At 41.4% G+C, this 18,348-nt stretch overlaps 1 protein-coding gene across 1 annotated transcript in view; it reads right to left on the bottom strand.

The window, feature by feature from the left end:
* Window positions 1–3,924: 3,924 nt before the first annotated feature.
* VCAN (versican) overlaps window positions 3,925–18,348 on the bottom strand; it is a 91,639-nt gene continuing 77,215 nt past the window's right edge. The window contains exons 12-14 of the mRNA XM_058864095.1: window positions 7,273–7,417; window positions 6,600–6,782; window positions 3,925–5,745 (exon numbers count right to left, since the gene is read on the bottom strand). Coding sequence (XP_058720078.1) covers window positions 5,615–5,745; window positions 6,600–6,782; window positions 7,273–7,417 — 459 coding nt within the window. The 3' untranslated portion in view covers window positions 3,925–5,614. The remainder of the gene's footprint in view (window positions 5,746–6,599; window positions 6,783–7,272; window positions 7,418–18,348) is intronic.

The following is an 18,348-nucleotide window of genomic DNA, read 5'->3' as shown; positions in this document are numbered from 1 at the left end:
GAAGGGAAATGTCTTTGGGACCATCAATGCCTCTGCCCTGGGTTCAGGATTCTCTTTAAAACCTGAAAGGGTGAGAAAACCGGCACGACCTGATCAGACTGCTGAGAGGAAAACATCTTTGTTTCCCCCAAAAGCAAAGGGGAAGATCTGGCAATTCAGCCTTTTGCCATCGTCTGTTTTCAAGCTGCAGTGATCAGCCTGGCTGCAGCATGGTTTAAATTCACAGAAATCCACACGTTTTATTTAATGTGTTCCTGTGGAAATGCCCTTTCAGGAGACACAGGGGATGCTACCCTGCCATGTACTGAAAAAAAAACCATGTATTTTGTAATTTTTGATCCTTGGTAAGGATTTTTGATCCTTGGTAATCCAAGATCCTTTCAATTCCTGGATTTTGAATCCTTTCTAAGGATTTGAGCACATCTGGAAGCTGTCTGGGTTTAAGCAGAGGTGGAAGAAGTTCTCTTCAGGGGAACCAAAGAGATCCCTCATTCAGCAAGCAAACAGCACCATCAGCAATATCTGGTGCTTTTTCCACCCTTCCCAAACTTATTAAGAATATTTATTTTGACAAAGACATGGTACTTGGCTGAGCCAAATGTTTGCTTAAACTCTGGTAAGAGTAAACTGGAATCCTGCCGCCCTTTGCAATTAAATCTTCCATCACCTGCTTAGAAAAGCCAGTTTTTTTCTTTTCCCTCTTTTGTTTTGTTTTTTTTCTCCAAACCTGTGAAAGCACAGGGCCTTTAGTGAACACCCAGGTCTGCTGCAGATCTCTTTGTGTGACCTCTGCCAAACCTCTGCTTTGCTCTTTTTCCCTACCAAGCAGGAACATTACGTGCAATTATCACCTCGAAGACTGTAAGAATCACACGACCCAAATTCCTGCCATTCTCCTGCTACCACAGACAACCACTCCATTTATTCCCTTCCTTGAAGTGATTGCCCTCCTGTTTCAAAAACGACTTTTACTGCCACCACTGCATGATGTAACTTCCAGAGCTTAATCCCAGCGCCTTGCTCCCTGCACTGCTGCATCCCTGCAGGACCACCAACAGTGTTTGTCTTTTCCTCTCTCCTCCAGCCACCACAGAAGGTGGCTTGGTGGGCCATTTTCAGCTTCATTTCATTTCTCCCAGCTTTTGGCAGCTGGAAATCTGGAGGAGTTTTGGTATTGTCATGAATCCATTCCTGCCCCAGCAATAAATTCCTCACTTGCAGAGCTCAGGGTTCTGCTTCTCTGTTTTTTCAACATTGACTGAGACTCTACAGCACTAACAGCTGATGGCTTCCCCACTTGGAAATATTTATTTGCTATGGAAGACAGGATTTGCCATCAAATGACACTGTACAAACCCTTTAGCTTCCTTAAGTCTGCTGCTGGAGGGCTGAAATGACACATCTTTTTCTGCATGATGTTTCTGTCCTTACTTATTGTCTCTGCCATGCTAACAGCTTTGTGTGGCCTCCAAGCCTCTGTCCATGTTTCCCCCAAGCGCTGTTTGCATCTTTTTCATCATTCACCAGGAAGAACAAAGAGCCCATGGAGTCCTGCACACGTCACTGCTTAAAATCAGTAACACAAGTTGTGTGTTTTCTCTGGAAAAGAATGGATTTGCCTTTTTGCACCAGCTGTTTCAACTCCCATGGCCCAGGGATGCTCTCTGCTTGTGCTCAGGGCAGAGATGTCACCTACAGGAATGAAGAATTTTCCCTTAGGAAAGGTATCACATTGACCTTAGCCATACCCACATGGTGAACTTCAGTGTTCCTCCAGCCACTGCCCTGCCAAAAGGGCAAAGATTTCTGATGCCAAAGCCCTCTTGGCAGCAAATCCTTTCCACTGGGCCCCAGAGGTTTGTGTTTTCTCCCACAGGACTCCTCCATTCCCAGCCTCTGACAAGTTGTGATGTCTCAGGCAGGAGATCCCATTAAACCAAAAGAGGTTCTGCCATCGTGGAGATGTCTCTAACTCCATGAAGTTGTGCATCTGTTAGGCTGTGGCTGGAAAACAGGAATGTGTGCCCCAAGCAGCACCTTCTCTTGCTGTTTGGGAAGGTCTCCCAAAGGAGGTGTCCTGGCTGATCCCTGCCCTGTGTGGGGTCAGACTCCGGGGTGCCCTCTGGGAATTCAAACCCTGTCGGTGCCTGAAGGGACAGGAGGATGTTCAGAGCAGCAGTGGGTACACTACAGACTGTCATGGGCACACAAAATGCAAAATCTGTATTCAGATCATAGAACCATAGAACAGCTGGGGTTGAAAAGGGTCTCGAAGCACCCCCAGTGCCACCCCAGCCACAGCAGGGCCAGCTCCCAGTGTCCCAGGAGCTCCCAGCCCCAATGTCCAGCCTGGCCTTGGGCACTGCCAGGGATCCAGGGGCAGCCCCAGCTGCTCTGGGCACCCTGTGCCAGGGCCTGCCCACCCTGCCAGGGAACAATTCCTGCCCAAGATCCCATCCAGCCCTGCCCTCTCGCAGTTTTGAAGCCATCACCCTTTGTCCTGGCACTTCAGCCCCTTGTGACATCTCTGGTTTTGTCCCCTGTCCATCCCTCCACTCCAACCCCAAGGCTGTTCCACAGGCTGGAGTTCAGGGATGCTCCAGGGGAAGGAATGATGGCATTTGTCACAGAAGCACCCTGGCTTCAAAGCAGAGCCAACCCTGTGACACCAGTGTGGGCATTTTGCAGGGTGCTGGTACAGAAACATTTCGGGGTTTACATCAGTATCAGAAAAATTCTCCAGAGCTGAATAACTTGCCATTCCCTGTCTAAATAAACAAGCATGGGTGACAGATTTTTTTTAGGGTTTTTTGTTGGTTTTTTTTTCTTTTAATAAGGAATGTTGTCAGTCCTACTTTATTATGCGTAATAGAAGGAGGTGAAAAAAAAAAATCAATATAAGCACTGCATCTAACCTAATTAAAACTACAATCACAATGTTATCTGAATGTCTTACAACATTGTTTAAATCCAACAAGTAGACAAGAAAACAACAAATCTATGCAGGGTTTTTTATACATATGGTGAGAAAGTTTGCAAAGTGTTAAAATATATTTTCTGTTCTGTGTGTTTCTGGTACAAGGAGGTGATGTGTAGATTAGTGTATATTTATGAACAGAGCCTTGACTTTTACAAGCAATAATCAACTTCAAAACATACAATGTATATCTTAAAATATCCCCTAAAGCTGCTCATATAAAGTCAAATCCAGCACCTACTAAAGTTCAGCCAGCTGACTCTTTGACTCCAGTGGGCACTTGACCAAGCCCATGGTAATTGTGAAGTACCTGACAGTCTAGTTGTATTCATATGAAAAAAATCACATTGCATAGATTTAAACAGGAAGACATGCAATAACAAGACAAGTCACAGTATAGCAAAACCTTGTTTCTTTGGTGAAACAGAAGCAGATATAAAAGTTACAAAGATTTTAGACTTTCATTCCCACCCCACCCCCCCAAAAAAAAACCAAAAACCAAAACCCAGACATTCACATTATACACTATACAAGATAATAATATAAATAGAGAAAAGTATTATGTGCATTGTTTGGGGGCGAGGGGTGGGGAATGGACCGGCCAACGCCACGAGGGTGGGGAGCAGCCTCTGCCATTCCTCAGGGCCAGGGGATGCTGTCTGAGCTCTGCTTTCAGCTCCCAGCCAGCTGTGGCAAGGTCACTCCATGGGCAGCTCTGCCCTGTTGGCTGGGTTTCCATTCTTCTCCTTTCCCTCTCAGATTTTTTCTCCCCCATTCGCAACCCCAGGCGAACACAAAGGCGTAAACCTGGCGCCTCTCTGTGTTTTTCATGTTGCTTTAAAAGGTACATCCTAAGGAGCTTACTTTATTTTCACTTTTTGTTTTTTTTAATCATCATTGTTTTTTCCTTTTTTAAACTTTTTTTTTCTCTTTTTTTTCTCTTTTTTTTTTTCTCTTTTTTTTTTTTTTCACTTTTTTTTTTTTTTTTTAGTGTTTTTTTGTCCTGTGCCCAAAGGTGTGCAAGGCACTTTTCAGGAATAACAATCCTTTCCGTGGAGAGGCCGTTTCAAACATCACCTCCTACCCTCACTGTACACATCTAGGCCAGTGGTGGCACTGACCAGGGCAAGAAACCATAACAGAAAACTCCTACGTACACACTGCACCAAACTACAACCTAGAACCAATCTGTGCACACACTTCTTCAGAGAAAGCCAAGATCCTGATTCTTCTGTTGGTCACACACAGCTCTCACCCATCTAGCCACAAACAAATGATCCTGCTCTAGCAGGAATTTTTGTCCTCTGGGGAAAAAGAGCAAGCTGAACTGAGAGGTGGTTCCAAAAGTGGAGCTCAGGGGCTAATACTGCACTTGGTGAGCTCTTTGAATCCTCTTTGTATGGGTAAAATAACATCCAATAAATTAAATCAGTATGGCTTACTTCATTTATTTATGTACGCTTCACAGCTGCAGCATTCATACACAAACATTCATTACTTTATAAAAAGATTAAAAAATGGTTATATATACAAAATTATTTATTTTTGCTTTTTGTTTGTTTTCTACAAAAAAAAAAAATCCCCCAAACACCAGGTCTACCTCCATTTTAGAATGCAGAGACCTGTAATATAGACCTTGTGGTTAATATTGTGAAAGTAATTTTTTTCCTTTTTTCCTTTTTTTTGCCTTCTTCCTAAAAAAAGAAAAAAAAAAAAAAAAAAAAAAAAGTGGCCCTGGCTGATAAAGTTAATGTATTAGCACTTGGAATTTTACAGGCTCTCTCTGTCATACACAACTCCTCCACGCAGTCCTTTCTCATGTGTGCTGAAGCCGGAATGGAGAGCAGGAAAAAACGTTCCATATTGCAGTCCCTCCTTCGTGCTTTGTGCCACTTTTATGTGCTCTGCCTAAACTTTTCATCTCATGGGACACAAACTGTACCTTGGGTGGGAATTGGCACAGTTCCCATTCAAAAAAAAAAAAAAAAATTAAAATAACATTAAAAAAAAAAAAAATCATGTCACTTGTGTGTTTCTCTTCACCTGATAACTGCAAATTTCAGTCAGTGAAGTCTTTATTTCAACCATTTCCAGCCTAGGTAAACAACACAGAAACAACGTCATAAACGACTGAAGACCTCTGAGGCCGTTCTAACCATAAATATGCCTGAAATTAGTGTGACTTTTCATTTTATATACACGATTTTAAAAACAACACACAGTCAAACAACATTAAAATCATCTTATTTACATTTTCATTGGTGCTAAAATTGAGCTGTTTAAATATTGCAGAAGGCTGGTACATATCATAAAATGGTCCACACCGATGGCATATAGAAAACTAATAATCTTTATAGGCTGGAAATGGTTTCCTTTTATCCCCATAAGCACTTCTCCTCTTTTTTATTTATTTCTTAAATTTTCTGATAAACACCGTAATTTTTCTTTTTTCCTTTTATTTCTTTTTTTTTAAATTTTTTTTTAAAGTTTTTTTTTTTTTTTTTTTTTTGCAAAACGCGCCGTGAATACTGCAGTCCCAAAAACGATTGGATAATACTCCTATAAGTGATAGAAAAAGGCACAGAAAGTTACGACTTTGGCTGAAATGGTGGAAATCCCCAATTCACCATTTAGCTCTCAGCGCCTGGAGTCCTGCCACGTCCTGATCCAGCGGTGGTAGTGCTTGGACGAGTTTAACGACGTCCCCTTGCCCGATGAGGAGTGTTTGTAGTAGTATTTCTTAGGGTAAGTCCTTTGGTATGTGGAGGCTGCAGAGAGAAGGGAGGAGAGAAGGGGAAAAAAAGGGAGAAAAAAAGGGAAATTCGTTTAAAATGGAACTGGAAATGGGCTGCTGCACTTTGCAGCACAGTTGCATTTATTCTTGGCTAATTAAGTTAAATGATTAACTGGAGCTGTGGAAGTGTTACAGGCACACACAGCTCCAGGAAGAATCACTGGCATTATTAGGAACCTGTTGATATGAGGAGCTTCTAACTTTAAAAAAATCTTCATGCCTTCTGTAGTGATGCCTCAGGATTTTAGCCTTTATATTTTTCAAATACCTGTATTGCATTGGTGCCCAGCTCTGAGCTGCATGCAGAGTGTCAGCCACTGTCCTCACACTTTGCTCACACACAACAATCCCTCTGGGCCCGGAGCTCAAGGACACCCCACAGCCTCAGGCCCCAAAAGCACAAACAAAAGTGACTTGGGGGGAGCAAACTGGGGCTAAATGACTTCATTAGGTGAAGCTGTAATTGCAGGGTTAACCCTGGTATGTGAATGGACCCAACTCAGAATTGTCTGAAAACCTCTCATCCATTTTGGGTGCAGCCCCTGGGAGGCTTCTGCCAGCCCATGGTTTATCTTTGAGGGCCTTTAGTAAAGGTTAAGTTCTTTCAACTCTGTCTAGCCTCTGTTTTAGGCAGCCACTCCAAGGCTACTCCAAGTAGAAACAAAAGAGGAAAATTTCCCATTATTTTTGGAGGCTTGGTGGTTTTTTTTTTGCCATAACCCGTCCCACCAGATTTGCTCCTCTCTACAGATACACATTCATGACTTCTCAATCTCAAATCAGCCCACAGTTTGTGATTTGTCAGTGGTTTGCATTCAGAGAACTCACGATTCATGCAAGTGATTTTGGGCATATCCCATCGTCCGTTCCCCTGGCAGCGGATGGTGGGGATGTGGCGCTGGATGAAACCGTCCTTGCAGTGGTATCTGATCAGCGAGTTGATCTCATAACGAGGCTTCATCTTCCCGAAGGTCTTTGCGTTTTCCACCACAGGAGGCTGGCCACAAGCCACTGGAAGGAGGAGAGAGCATCACCCAAAACTTCAGTTTGAACTGGGACTGGCCTCTCTCTGAGCCCTGGCTAAGGGAAGGTGACAAGGGACCTCAGCTGGACTCCCGAGTGGAACATCCAGACAAGGACAAGGGGATTGGTCAGCCCTGCAGATCTCCAGTCTTGTAAACCAAAACCAATACTGGTGGAAGTGGGAAAATAGCAGATATTGTGGTCAGCATTGCCTTTTTGGCTTAAATTCTAAGTGTAAATTCAATCTGCCAAAAATTTGGCATACCCACACAAAGAGGTTGTTTTTTAAAAACCTGAAAAGCAGTGACTACAAGCATTGAAGGAAAAAGTCCTTTTTCCAGGACTCTTCATGTCATCCTCAATGACAGGCTGTTCAAAGGGACTGAACACTGATGGATCCATCAAGGTCCAGGGAACAGGGAAGAAGTACTGAATGTCAATTTAGCAAATTATGCTTTTGTCACTGCCAAGTTTGTACCTGTTCCTTTCTTGCAGGTGTAAGTAAGGTGATAATTGCATGGGACATCATTCCACTGCCCGTTCTCATGCCAGATTATAACAACACAGTCTTCTCCAGCAGAAAAGAAGCTGTCTGGCTGGTTTGGTCTCCAGTTCTCATATTGCTGCAGAAAAGAGAAGCAAAACCATCATTCCCAGTGCCGGAGAATATTCACATTAACAAAAGAGCACATGGTATCACCGTGCAAGAGCACATGTGGTGAAAAGTAATCTCAACTGTTTGATGCAGGCTGCTAAGCAAAGGTAGATTTTATAATTTCCTCCCACTGTATTAAAGGTTATCTCAAGGGGAAAAATATTCTGGTCTAACTTCTCATTTACTGTAAACTGATGTCAGGTGAACAAAACAAACTTACACAAGGAAAACTGGGTCCCAAGGGTGTTGAAAACACTCTTTCCTACATAAATGCCATGAAGTATAATGCAAGAAAATAGAGTAAATAGTCCATGGCCCTGATCAGTGCACATCTACTAAGTGAGAAATTACAGACTAACTTCCCAGATTTGGATTATTTATGACATTGGATGACTTCATTCAGTTAATGAAGTCATTCCACAGGAGGATGTGCAGAATTAGGTGCAACATAAGCAAAAGAGTCAGAATGTGGCCCCCAAATCCACTGGAAATTGGTGTTTCCATTGAAAATGCTAGGTGGCAGACTGAGCCCAGACAACAGCCTCTCAGCTTTAGAAATGGTGATTCAAATTCTGCCCTCTGTCGAAAAAACCAGCCTCAAGCATCTGTGAAAAAAGATGAATAAAAGCAGAAAGTGCTTCTTCAAAATGCCCTTAATCTTCTGAAAGTAGAAATATGGTTTTTGGTATGTGCAAAACAAACAAAAAAACTCACAGAAAAATCCCCTTCAAATGGCTGTGAAATACCAGCACAATGTCATTTCTGGATGAAAGTTCAGGAGGATTCAGTCTGTTTTTACAATCAATCAGGAGGAAAAGTAGCAAGACTTTTGTCAGACTGACTGAAACTTGTGCAGCATTTCCTGTCAGGGGATATACAGCCTCCTGTCCTGGCAGCCAGCAGAGGTGGGATAATCCCTCACCTTGTTCCCAAAAAAAAGCACAAGATTCTGATATTTGCATAATGTTATGTGAAGAAAACTGAGAAAATATTTGGAAACCACTCCTAACGATTTTTTTTCTGGGATTTCTGTTGTGTCACTCCAGGAAGAATTTAAGGAAGGATAAAAATAGATATCTGTAAGAACTGGAATTCACATAAATGCCAGACACTACCCAGGCAAGCTAGCCCCTTGTATGGGCAAAATGACACCGTTTCTGCAGTGCTTATATTTTCCCCAGTGCTTACATCTTTCTGACTAGAGCTGGCCCATATAAATGTCATAAAAGTTTAGCTTTCTACTCTCTTAACTTTGTGAAATAACCCCTATTCACTGCCTGGGTGAACACATTTTAGAAATAAAGTTAACATACCCCACACAAGTAGTATTTACCTTACAATGAATCAAACTATGAAAGGAAAATGAGTTAAATACTTGACCTTTTCCTACCACGTGTCATCTTACCCATCATAGGTTTTAATTATCCAGGCAATTTAACCAGCACAGTCTGAATAAATTTCTTCTGCACTGAATTTATTACCTCCAATAAAACATCCCCCTTTTTGTCTGGAACTAAATTAATTCCATCTCAACTTTTCAGTGATTTACAGTCCTAAATTGCAGTGCACACCAACTCGTGTACCCAAGCCTAAGAATCCATTCGCTTTCAAGAGCGCGTGCATAGATACACACAAAAATTAAACAAAACTGTAAGGTTAGTGGCAGGAGGTTACATCAATAATGTCCTGAGAGAAGATTTCCACAAGCCTTGCAAGCCTGTTTCTTGTGGAAGTGATACTGCAGAGCTGCCTGCTTCCACAGGGATGGGAGTGTGGGAATGAAGGATATTTCGCGGCTACTGGGGGCGTGTGAGCTGGAGGTGCTCAGCAGCCTGCCAGCTCCCAGCCCCAGCACACAGACTCCACATGCTCCCACTTGCCTTGCCAAAATGACTCCAAAAATTTGTGTTTGCTTAGCTGGCAGGGCTGCAGTGTAGTGGCAGAGTACTACATCTCGGCACTGTGGTTTGTCCAAGAATGTCTGATATCCTCCAGCATGACTTGCTGTTACCTCACATCTGATATCGTCATTGCACAGATTTATTTTGGCTGAGGAGCTCTGATTTTGCCTGGCTCTGGTGCCAGAATTGCTTAGCAGAGGAAGTTCCAGACTGCTGAATTGCTTTCTTAGGTCTCCACCCAGCCCCTCTGTAGTTTTTCAATTCCTTATTTAGACACTGATAATGGGACAATGATACAAGGAGATTCTCACAGTTTGAGTGGAACAGGCTACTAGACAAATAAACTAATATTTTGCTTTTCTCTTGTCATGAACATAGGCATGAATCTGGTTTTCACTAATGTAGATCTGGGTGACTGCACCATCTGCAGTAAACCCATACCAGCAAGAAATTAATGGGAAAGTACCTTTGGCAATGCTCTTAGCTATATCATTCATAAGACAAAACCTAAATAGAATCAAACACTTAGTGAATACATGGAAGAAAAGTTGCAGTTAGGTTTTTAGTCCTTGTCAGCTCTATTGACACTGGGTGATTGCACAGAGTGACCTAAAAACTGTCACGACTCTGGTTTTTAAGCAGCATTAGCACAACAGACACGATTTTTTTTCCTCTGTATTAAAATGCAAAGCACTTCCAGAGTGTCCATTCCTGTACATATCATCTTAATTATGTACAAGACTCAAAATGCACCTCAGAGGAGGTCTGGCTGGCCATGCCTCTCCTCCAGCTGAGGTGGGTGTGCAGAGGAAAGTCCAGAGCAATCACAGAATCTCGGAATGCTTTGGGTTGAAGGGAAACCTTAAAATCAACCTAGCCCCAGGGACAAGAGTTTGGTCCCTGTACCTTCATTTGGTCCTTGAGGAGTCTGCCTGACCATCATTTCAGGATGAAAACTGGAGTTTACACTCTTTATTCTTTTAATAATACTGTAATAATCAGTTAATCTTGTACTTTTTTTGGTTTTATTGTTTAAATCACAGTCTTCTCTGTCACACTGGATTTCTTTGTCCTGGCTTTCTCTGCTAAAAGGCCCTGAAAATTTTCCTGCAGAGTGTGGATGATCCATGGCTTAGAGATGGAGCTGAGCTGGGGTTCAGCTCTTCAGGCTTCCTAGGAGGCACTAGATAATGCACTTAGCTGGCCATTCACAGCTCATAAAACAGGGAAAATGTATTCTCTTGCCTCACAGGAGGAGTTTGGGCATGATGGCTTCAAAAGCCCATGAGGATATTTTATAAGTTCCACATTTTCGGGGAGGATTTCCTTACATGGCACTGCATAAACTCACAGTCGTGTTGGGTGGCAGACTGACTTGTCACATAAAATCAGCTAAAAAATCCAGGCCTACAGCAAGAGCTGTAAAGCAGAAAACCTTATTAGCCTATTTATTAGTCACCACCTATTCTCATTCAGATGGCTGCTAATTAAACAGAAGGAGCATAATCTTCCCATCATGGACAAGATCCCACCTCGTGGGAGATTTGTTGTTTAAACTGTCAGATAAGCAGACTTTCTTAGGGCTCATTTCCTAACTCATGGGTAATCCACTCAGCTCTTCCAGGTGCTCACACTGCCCAGGTGAACCCAGGAGTATCTCAGCTTTGAGACACTCCTTTGGAAATTTCAGCCCTTCCTTTATTTCCCAAAGGCTCATGGAGAGCCTGAGATCAATCACTCGGATTTTGCATTCCAAAATAGCCAGCAAGCATTGTGTCTAAGGAAGCACAATAAAAAAACACTGCTGCCAACAAAACTTTACTGCCTGACCTCGGTATTGTGTAAAGGCCAGTAATCTTCTGCACAGGACTGAATCTAGGAAATCATTTACTTGAAATACATCTACTTAGATGTACAGGTTAAGGCTTTTCCTCCTGGGGAAAGGAAACATGTTTTCAGCATGTTTAAATAAGATGTCTTTACAAATGTGTCTTGGCACTTCTTGGAGCTTGTAGTTGTGATTTTTATTTTCTTTCATTCTGGCTACTTCCCTGTCTGATTCCTCCTTAATGCAAGACTGATGAGGCAAATTAAAGAAAAAACAACAGTGGTTGTTTTTTACCTCTTAAAAGAGGTAAGGACTGGCTGATTGGATACTTTCTGTGCCATTTCACCTGAAAGTGAAGCAACATTTCCTGCCTGGTATTTATCACTAAGCTAAAACCACCACAGCAAACCTTACTATCATCCTTTTTTCCTCCTGCCATAGCTCTGATAAGAACAGGAATACACTTTTTTTCTTTTTTGTTTCAACACAATAGCAGACAAAGTCTTAGAAACCTTTATCAGGAAAGGCCCTGAATGAGTCCCTCACTGTGGGGGTTGTTATAATTGGACAGCTTAAGTAAAAATTACATCTCACTTTCAGTGAGTCTCGGAATTACTCGGTGTCTGAACTTCAACGAGATCAGCACGAGGTTACAACGAGCACAAGCATCAGCCCAGGAAACCCTCATGTGTGACTCATGCTGCTGCACAGCACTGATGCTGTTGCAGGAGACACTTGGAAAGTTTAAACATGATTGGACTTCTTTTCCATAGGAAAAAAAAAAAATCAGATTTCTGTGAAGATTTGGCAATGTATGAAATATTTCCATTAAGGTCACCTAGTATTTAAATGCATTTTTATATGGGAAAGACAATAAGTTATCTTATAGTGCAGTCTGTAAATTCCCTCCAGTCCTGCAAGGGATTTTTCTGTTTAATTTTATGAATGGAAGCAGCTGACAGAAAACACCAAAAATGTTCTTGAGTTTAAAAACTCCATTCAATGAGAGCTTAAGCACACACCTTGATTTAAAGGCAGGGGTCATGCCTTACTGGGGACAATCACAGGAAGATCACATGCAGGATTCAGACAGATGCTAAAATAATTGCCTGAAGGAGAGACCAAGTGTGTGCATAAATCTTTGCTGGGAGAAACTCAAATCAAATTGAAGACAGCTCCTATATTTAAACCTATCTACAAGTACACACAAAAATCACATGTCGTGATCCTGACCTTTTTTTTAGGTTCTGGTTGAATGCCTTCCCTTTAGCTCCTAATCTGAGTTTTATTTGCCTAGGACTTGGGAAACTTGGTTTGGGCCAGGCAGGAACCCAACACTCCCCACGACTGAGTCACACTGTGAGCAAGACAAACTCCCAGGAGGAGTTTGCTAAGTATTTCTGCAAAAGATTTCACTAGCAGGGGTTGGGTTTTTTGGTAACAGAGAGATGGAATGTGTTGAAAAACTTTTTGTGTCCTGTGCAGCAGCTTGCAAAAGAAGAAAGGGCCTCTGGAAAACACACATTTCTGTGCATCTAAGGGTACCCACAAGAGGTGACTGCAGATTGAATAAGCAGGAAAACCTCTGCAAAAAGAAGTTATTTGGGAAAGAAACCTAATGAATTGAAATTCAAACAGTGGAAAAAAAGGCTACCTGACAAAATTGAGACATAAAAGCACCATCAGTCTTGTAGTTTTGGGAAGAAATGACTGTGTAGTGGAGAGGATGACTAGCTCTGGGGTGTTTTTTAAACACTGCCATAGAATGATGATTTTTCCCTTAGATGCAGAAAACTGCTAGTATGCCAGTGAAACCCACTAGGTGACGCTGTCTACTTGCTCCAGAGCTCAGAGTTGCTCCAAAATTACCATTATTCTGAAAAGACACCTCTTTCATTAACTCTTTCAGAGCTAAATGAAGCCATGGACTTTTACCTGCTCTTTACCGTGTTTTGTTTTCAGAATAATAGCTTTCATCACACAGTTCAGTTCTGAGGGTATGTTCTGGGTGATGGACCCTTAGAAGTCACTTCAGCAGCTGAGAAATCATCTTAAAAATAAGTGGCAAAGAAAGCAGGGTGGCAAGTGCTGGTTTGATGTAATTCCTGTTTGTTTTGGAGTCACACTGACATGAATATATATTAGCAGCGTGATGCAAATTGTGTGGGGTGAGATTTAATCTTTTTGTGCACGGCTACCAGGAGAACCACTGGGAAAGAAAAAAAAAATGGAAAATCCTGCACTTTGTCAACAATTACTGCAGCTTTGAAGCTGTCCAAGTATTTTAGCCCAGAGTAACTAGTAATTTCAGCCCAGCAGTAACTGCAGACCCCCCTGGTAAAAACAAGACAAAACCCCACTTTGTCCAAGAGCCCCTCGTTACGACATCCTGGACCAAAAATATACCTGTCATTAATAACATTATATAGTTCTCCTCCATTTAAACTCAGGTCAAATGAGCATCTTAAAAAGAGGCCGTAATGACTGACTGCAGCACAGAACCAAAACATTTGGTAGGTTTAAAATCTCCTTCTCCAAGGATTCTGTGGGACGTGGGCACAATGAGCTTTTTGTTTGCAGCTGACTACAGCACTTTTTTAGTTTGTTTGCTTTACTTAACCCTCAGAGGCAGGCTCCTTCACTACAATACTCCCTGCCTTTTGAAGGTTTTGGGTTTTTTTGTGTGTTGTGTGTGCTCAATGAAGTTACTCTTTCTGAGAGGGGTGCAGTTACAGATTTGCTCAAGTTAAAGCCTTCTGATTCACCGACCGATAAAGGAAGGAAAAGAGAGAGCTTTGCTTTCACCAGAATTAAGTTTCTGGGTTGTTTTCCTTTTTTTAAAATTTTTTTTTTTAATTTTTTTTTTTTTTTATAAATGTAGCTACCTAACACTGACAGCCCGAGGAACCAGCTTTGCACAACACAAAGCATTAAACACCCCTGTGCTGAAGGGGAGGAAAAACCAAGGCAGGGTCTCTGGACAGCTTTAAAAGTGGCAATATGCCCCGTCCCTTTCCTGGCTGGCAGCATTCTCCCAGTGACAGACAATCTGGCCACAGACGCTGGCCAGCTCCTTATTACAGCACTAATCTTATGTAATGGCAGTGAGCTCACCGCCCTACAAAGCACTAATTATCAGCAGCGTTTTCCAGGGGATGTGAATAACCCCCTTCGTGGGGCGGGGGGCCCTGGGCACAGCCCCAAGTTGCTGTATGTGCTTAATCCATAACATGAATAGCTCCAAAGGGCTCCTTGTCTGCCGTGCCTGCTCACAAGGGTCCTTAGCAATCACAAAGGGGGAGCTGCCAAAAGCAACACCAGATTTTTTGGCTTTTTTTTTTTTGGCTTTTTTTTTTTTTTTCTTTTTTTTTTCTGTTTGGATGGGTGTGCTTTACAGCTGTAAAAGTTACCATTCACAGAGCTAAGTGAATTATTTAAATTCGATTTCGCTGGCGTATTTTCAAGCGTCCCGTTGTGTCCTCTCTCCCTTTGATCAATTATTAAATGCCTCCTCTGATAATGCAAGTTTTGTTGTTCTGTAGTTTGTATTGCATCACATTTAAAGCATAAAAAGATCCAAGCAGGCAAATTCCTCTGCTCACACAGTTGTGTGAGTGTTTGGCCCTTGCTTCCTTCTCCTAGCATCACTGGGGTTTTTTCCCAAACCTGTTTGTTATTACTGCTTAGAGCTCTATAGATAATTGTGCGATGAAGATTGTCCTTAATAGATACTTTAAAAGAGCTGTTCACTGTTGGAGAAATGCTGGGAAAAAAGCCTTGCTTAGTGAAGTGCAAGAACAATTTAAGTTCTATAATTTTCTAAATGTAAATAAAGACTACATATAGCCATTTTCATTGCACTGTAGAATGTAAATCAGAGGGAAAATAATGTTCTCCCACACCAAAGCAAACAGAACAGCCCTATAACTACCCTGAACAGAAGAAAAGCAGAGCTATGCTCTAAAAAACTCTATATTACTCTCTCCTGCCTCTTGAATCAATCAATGTAATCATACCTGAAACCTCCTGAGCAGAAACTGGCTTGATTTTCAGGAAGTAATGAATAACAAAGCTCTAAAAGAGCTGGGGTGCTGCGAGTTCTCTGAACACACCTCAAGGCCTGCTCTCACCACCTTCACTTTTGGGACAAATTACCTGAAATCAGGGACCAAGCAGCTTTGCCAAAGTTTGCAGCTTCCTGCTCATGCACACAACCTCAGGTGATGCTCCCAGTCCCAGCCCAGCCTTGTTCCAGTGGCCCCTCATCTCCAGCTCCCACTGAAAATGTGAGGATCTGGGTTTCCTGAAAGGACATGTGCTTTTTCTGCTCCACCAACACAGATCCCAACAACTCCTTGCCCTTCATATAGGAAAAGGTGGCGTTGTTTTGCCCAAAAATTGTTTTTCTGTGTGGCTCATCAGCTCCAGAACATGAATTCCACCTCTCCCAACCAACAGAACCACTGAAAAGTTCTTTCTTTCAAAAAACAGAAAAATAACTAAATAAGTGGAATTAAAAAAAAATAGTAAAAAATTAAATAAGAAGAGCAGGGTCACACTGTAGATGAGAAAAGATTGTTCCCTGACACCCAGGTACAGCAAATCAGAAGAGAACAGACACATGTGAGCAGCCATTGGATCCCACAGCTTACTGCAATTATAGCCTATTTTATTCTGCTTGTTGGACAATGTGCCCTAAGCTTAGCCAAGGAGAGCTTGGAAGATAAGTTCTGGCCTTATCCAAGAAGATCCCAATTTGTTTTTTAAAGAAAATTTAAAAAAAAAAAAAGAAAGACAAATATAAGCAAATTCATCTGACCAAAAAAAAAAAAAATCCTGTAATGATAGGGCAGTTACCTGAAAAGCATTTTCTTTACGGAAAGTGTCACCTGAGCTGAAAATTAAACTTTAGGCCATGAGAGGTGGGACACAACCACTTTATCCAAGTAATTTTGGTCTTCTCTAGCCCAGTCTGTGTTTGGGTTGCAGTGGGTACAACAAGCTGAAAATGTGTGTTTTACCAGCAGATGGTGAGGCTTCATCTGCACAAGACTGTGACATTTATCCTGAAAGGCAGGAAACTGCTAACTAGTTCTGAATTAAAACCACTTTGCAGTTAAGAAATAAACTTGCCAAACCCCTGCTGAAATCTCAGAGATAATGATGTATCAGACATTTCAGTCAGGGAGATCAAAACACCTCCTCAGGAGGCTCTGCTCAGGAGCAGAACCTCCAATATTGTGATTTAGGAGTGGGCCTGTTTCTATTTCATAGGGAAAATTTTTCTTGTCCTAAAAGGTCGGTTTGTTGTTTTTTTTTTTTATGGAAAACAAGCAGACTCTGCAAATATGGACAAAAATCATGTAGGCAGAGAAATAAATACTATTTCTCGCTTTCTCATTGAATTTGATTGTACTCACTTCATTATTCAAGAATTGAGTTTTCCTCTGGGAATTCCGAGGGCCAGAGGGTGAATTTGCAAGATCATTCTTCATCTTTTCCAAAACCTGCTTACTGGCATTATTTTTCCAAGCTCAACATAAATTCCAGTTCAAGCACAAAAAATGTGCACAGGAACACAGGGGTTTTTGGGTTGTTGGTTTTTTTTGTCTGCTGCTGCTGGTTTTGATGAATTGTTAACAGATAATATTTTCTATAGGGGTGAAAAAGGAAGAATTCCAAGGTATCAAAAGTGGCTGACTGTACTTAGTCCACTAATCTTTTTCAGAAGGGCTGAAAGCCTGTCAAGGCTACTTAAGGTTCAGTGTAGGTTTCCCAGCAAGAACCTTAATTCTAGATTCTCATTTACATGCATTGCCCAAATATCATGTTTAATGGTGGCTGGCTCTTGGCCTCAGTTTAAAAAAATCTAGAAAAACACAACTTGTCAGGGGCTGAAAATGTAAAAAAAAATAACAATTTCCTTCCATTGAACCCATTGGTTGGAAAACATTTTAGGTACAAAGAAGAAAAAAGGAATTAAAATGGTATTTTATCCCTTTTCCCAAAATTGCCAATAAAATATCTGGCAACAGAGTTGCTTGCTGTCAGTGTGCTGCATATTTCTGTTGGTTTCCTTGTGTTGGTGGGAAATGAATACCCAAGTAATATAAACCTTTTTCTCTGTCTCCAGTAGTGGAGCTTGTGTTTCCAGCATTCCCAATTCCCAATTCTACGGGTTTGTTTTGGTTAGGAAAGAAAATGCATGTGAAAGAGAAGCTTGTCACCCACAACATGCCTTGATGTTGTAGTTGTTGTTATTTTTCTTTTTCTTTTAAGTCTACAGAGCATCAGAACTGTTAGGGGTTTCATTTTAATCCATAAAACCTCACAAAGTCCTGCAAGCATGATTTTTGGGATTGAACCAAGCTGTTATTGGAAAAAAATCAAAGAAGTATCAAGATAAAGATGAATGTGCACCACTTGTAGCTGCACAATCACTTTTCTGATGGTATCTCCAAGAAAACTGATATCAGGGGATGCCCAGCAGGCTTGACAAATTTTCCCCCATGCCAGAAGTGTTGACAAGAATTGTGGATAGATAATATTCTTTTGGAGAGTGCATAGAGTTGGGAAACAAATTTAGAAACAGCCGAATACAGATGCACCCTGATACACAAAACATGACAAGGCTATTTAAATTTTGGATATAAGAAAGATAAGCATCTCTAAACTCAGAGATTCAATAAGCACCTCTAAACTCAGAAATTCAATTTAGAAACCCAGGTGTTGGTGTAATAATGCTGATTTTTATGATCACAAATTATGCTAATGCATTCCCAGACATCATGAATTCTGCTTACTTGCACAGACATAAAAGAGGCAAATTTTCTACCTGCATAGTATTCAAATTCACTGCAATTTTAGGAGAACATCAGGAAAATAGATTGGATGCATATATTTAATTATGTTATCATTCCTATTAATTACTGGAGAAGTAATAAATCACTGCAACAACAAGAGTGGTTAGAAAGTATGAGAAATAAGTTAAAAGTCAGGGAAAAAGGAACAAATGAGGCAGCTGCTGAGAACCATGGGACCCAGAAACCATATGGAATAAGTTATGAGGAAAATCTATTGGAGCAATGAACATAAATGATTTCAAGAGACACCTAAATTGTTTCCGAAGGAAGAGGCAGAGGGAAGTTGTTAAAAATGAAAGAAAAATAA

This window comes from Poecile atricapillus, chromosome Z (assembly GCF_030490865.1).
Source record: "Poecile atricapillus isolate bPoeAtr1 chromosome Z, bPoeAtr1.hap1, whole genome shotgun sequence".
Lineage (NCBI taxonomy): Eukaryota > Metazoa > Chordata > Aves > Passeriformes > Paridae > Poecile > Poecile atricapillus.
The sequence above is the reverse complement of the archived record's forward strand: the minus strand, read 5'-3'. Positions and strand labels throughout refer to the sequence as shown.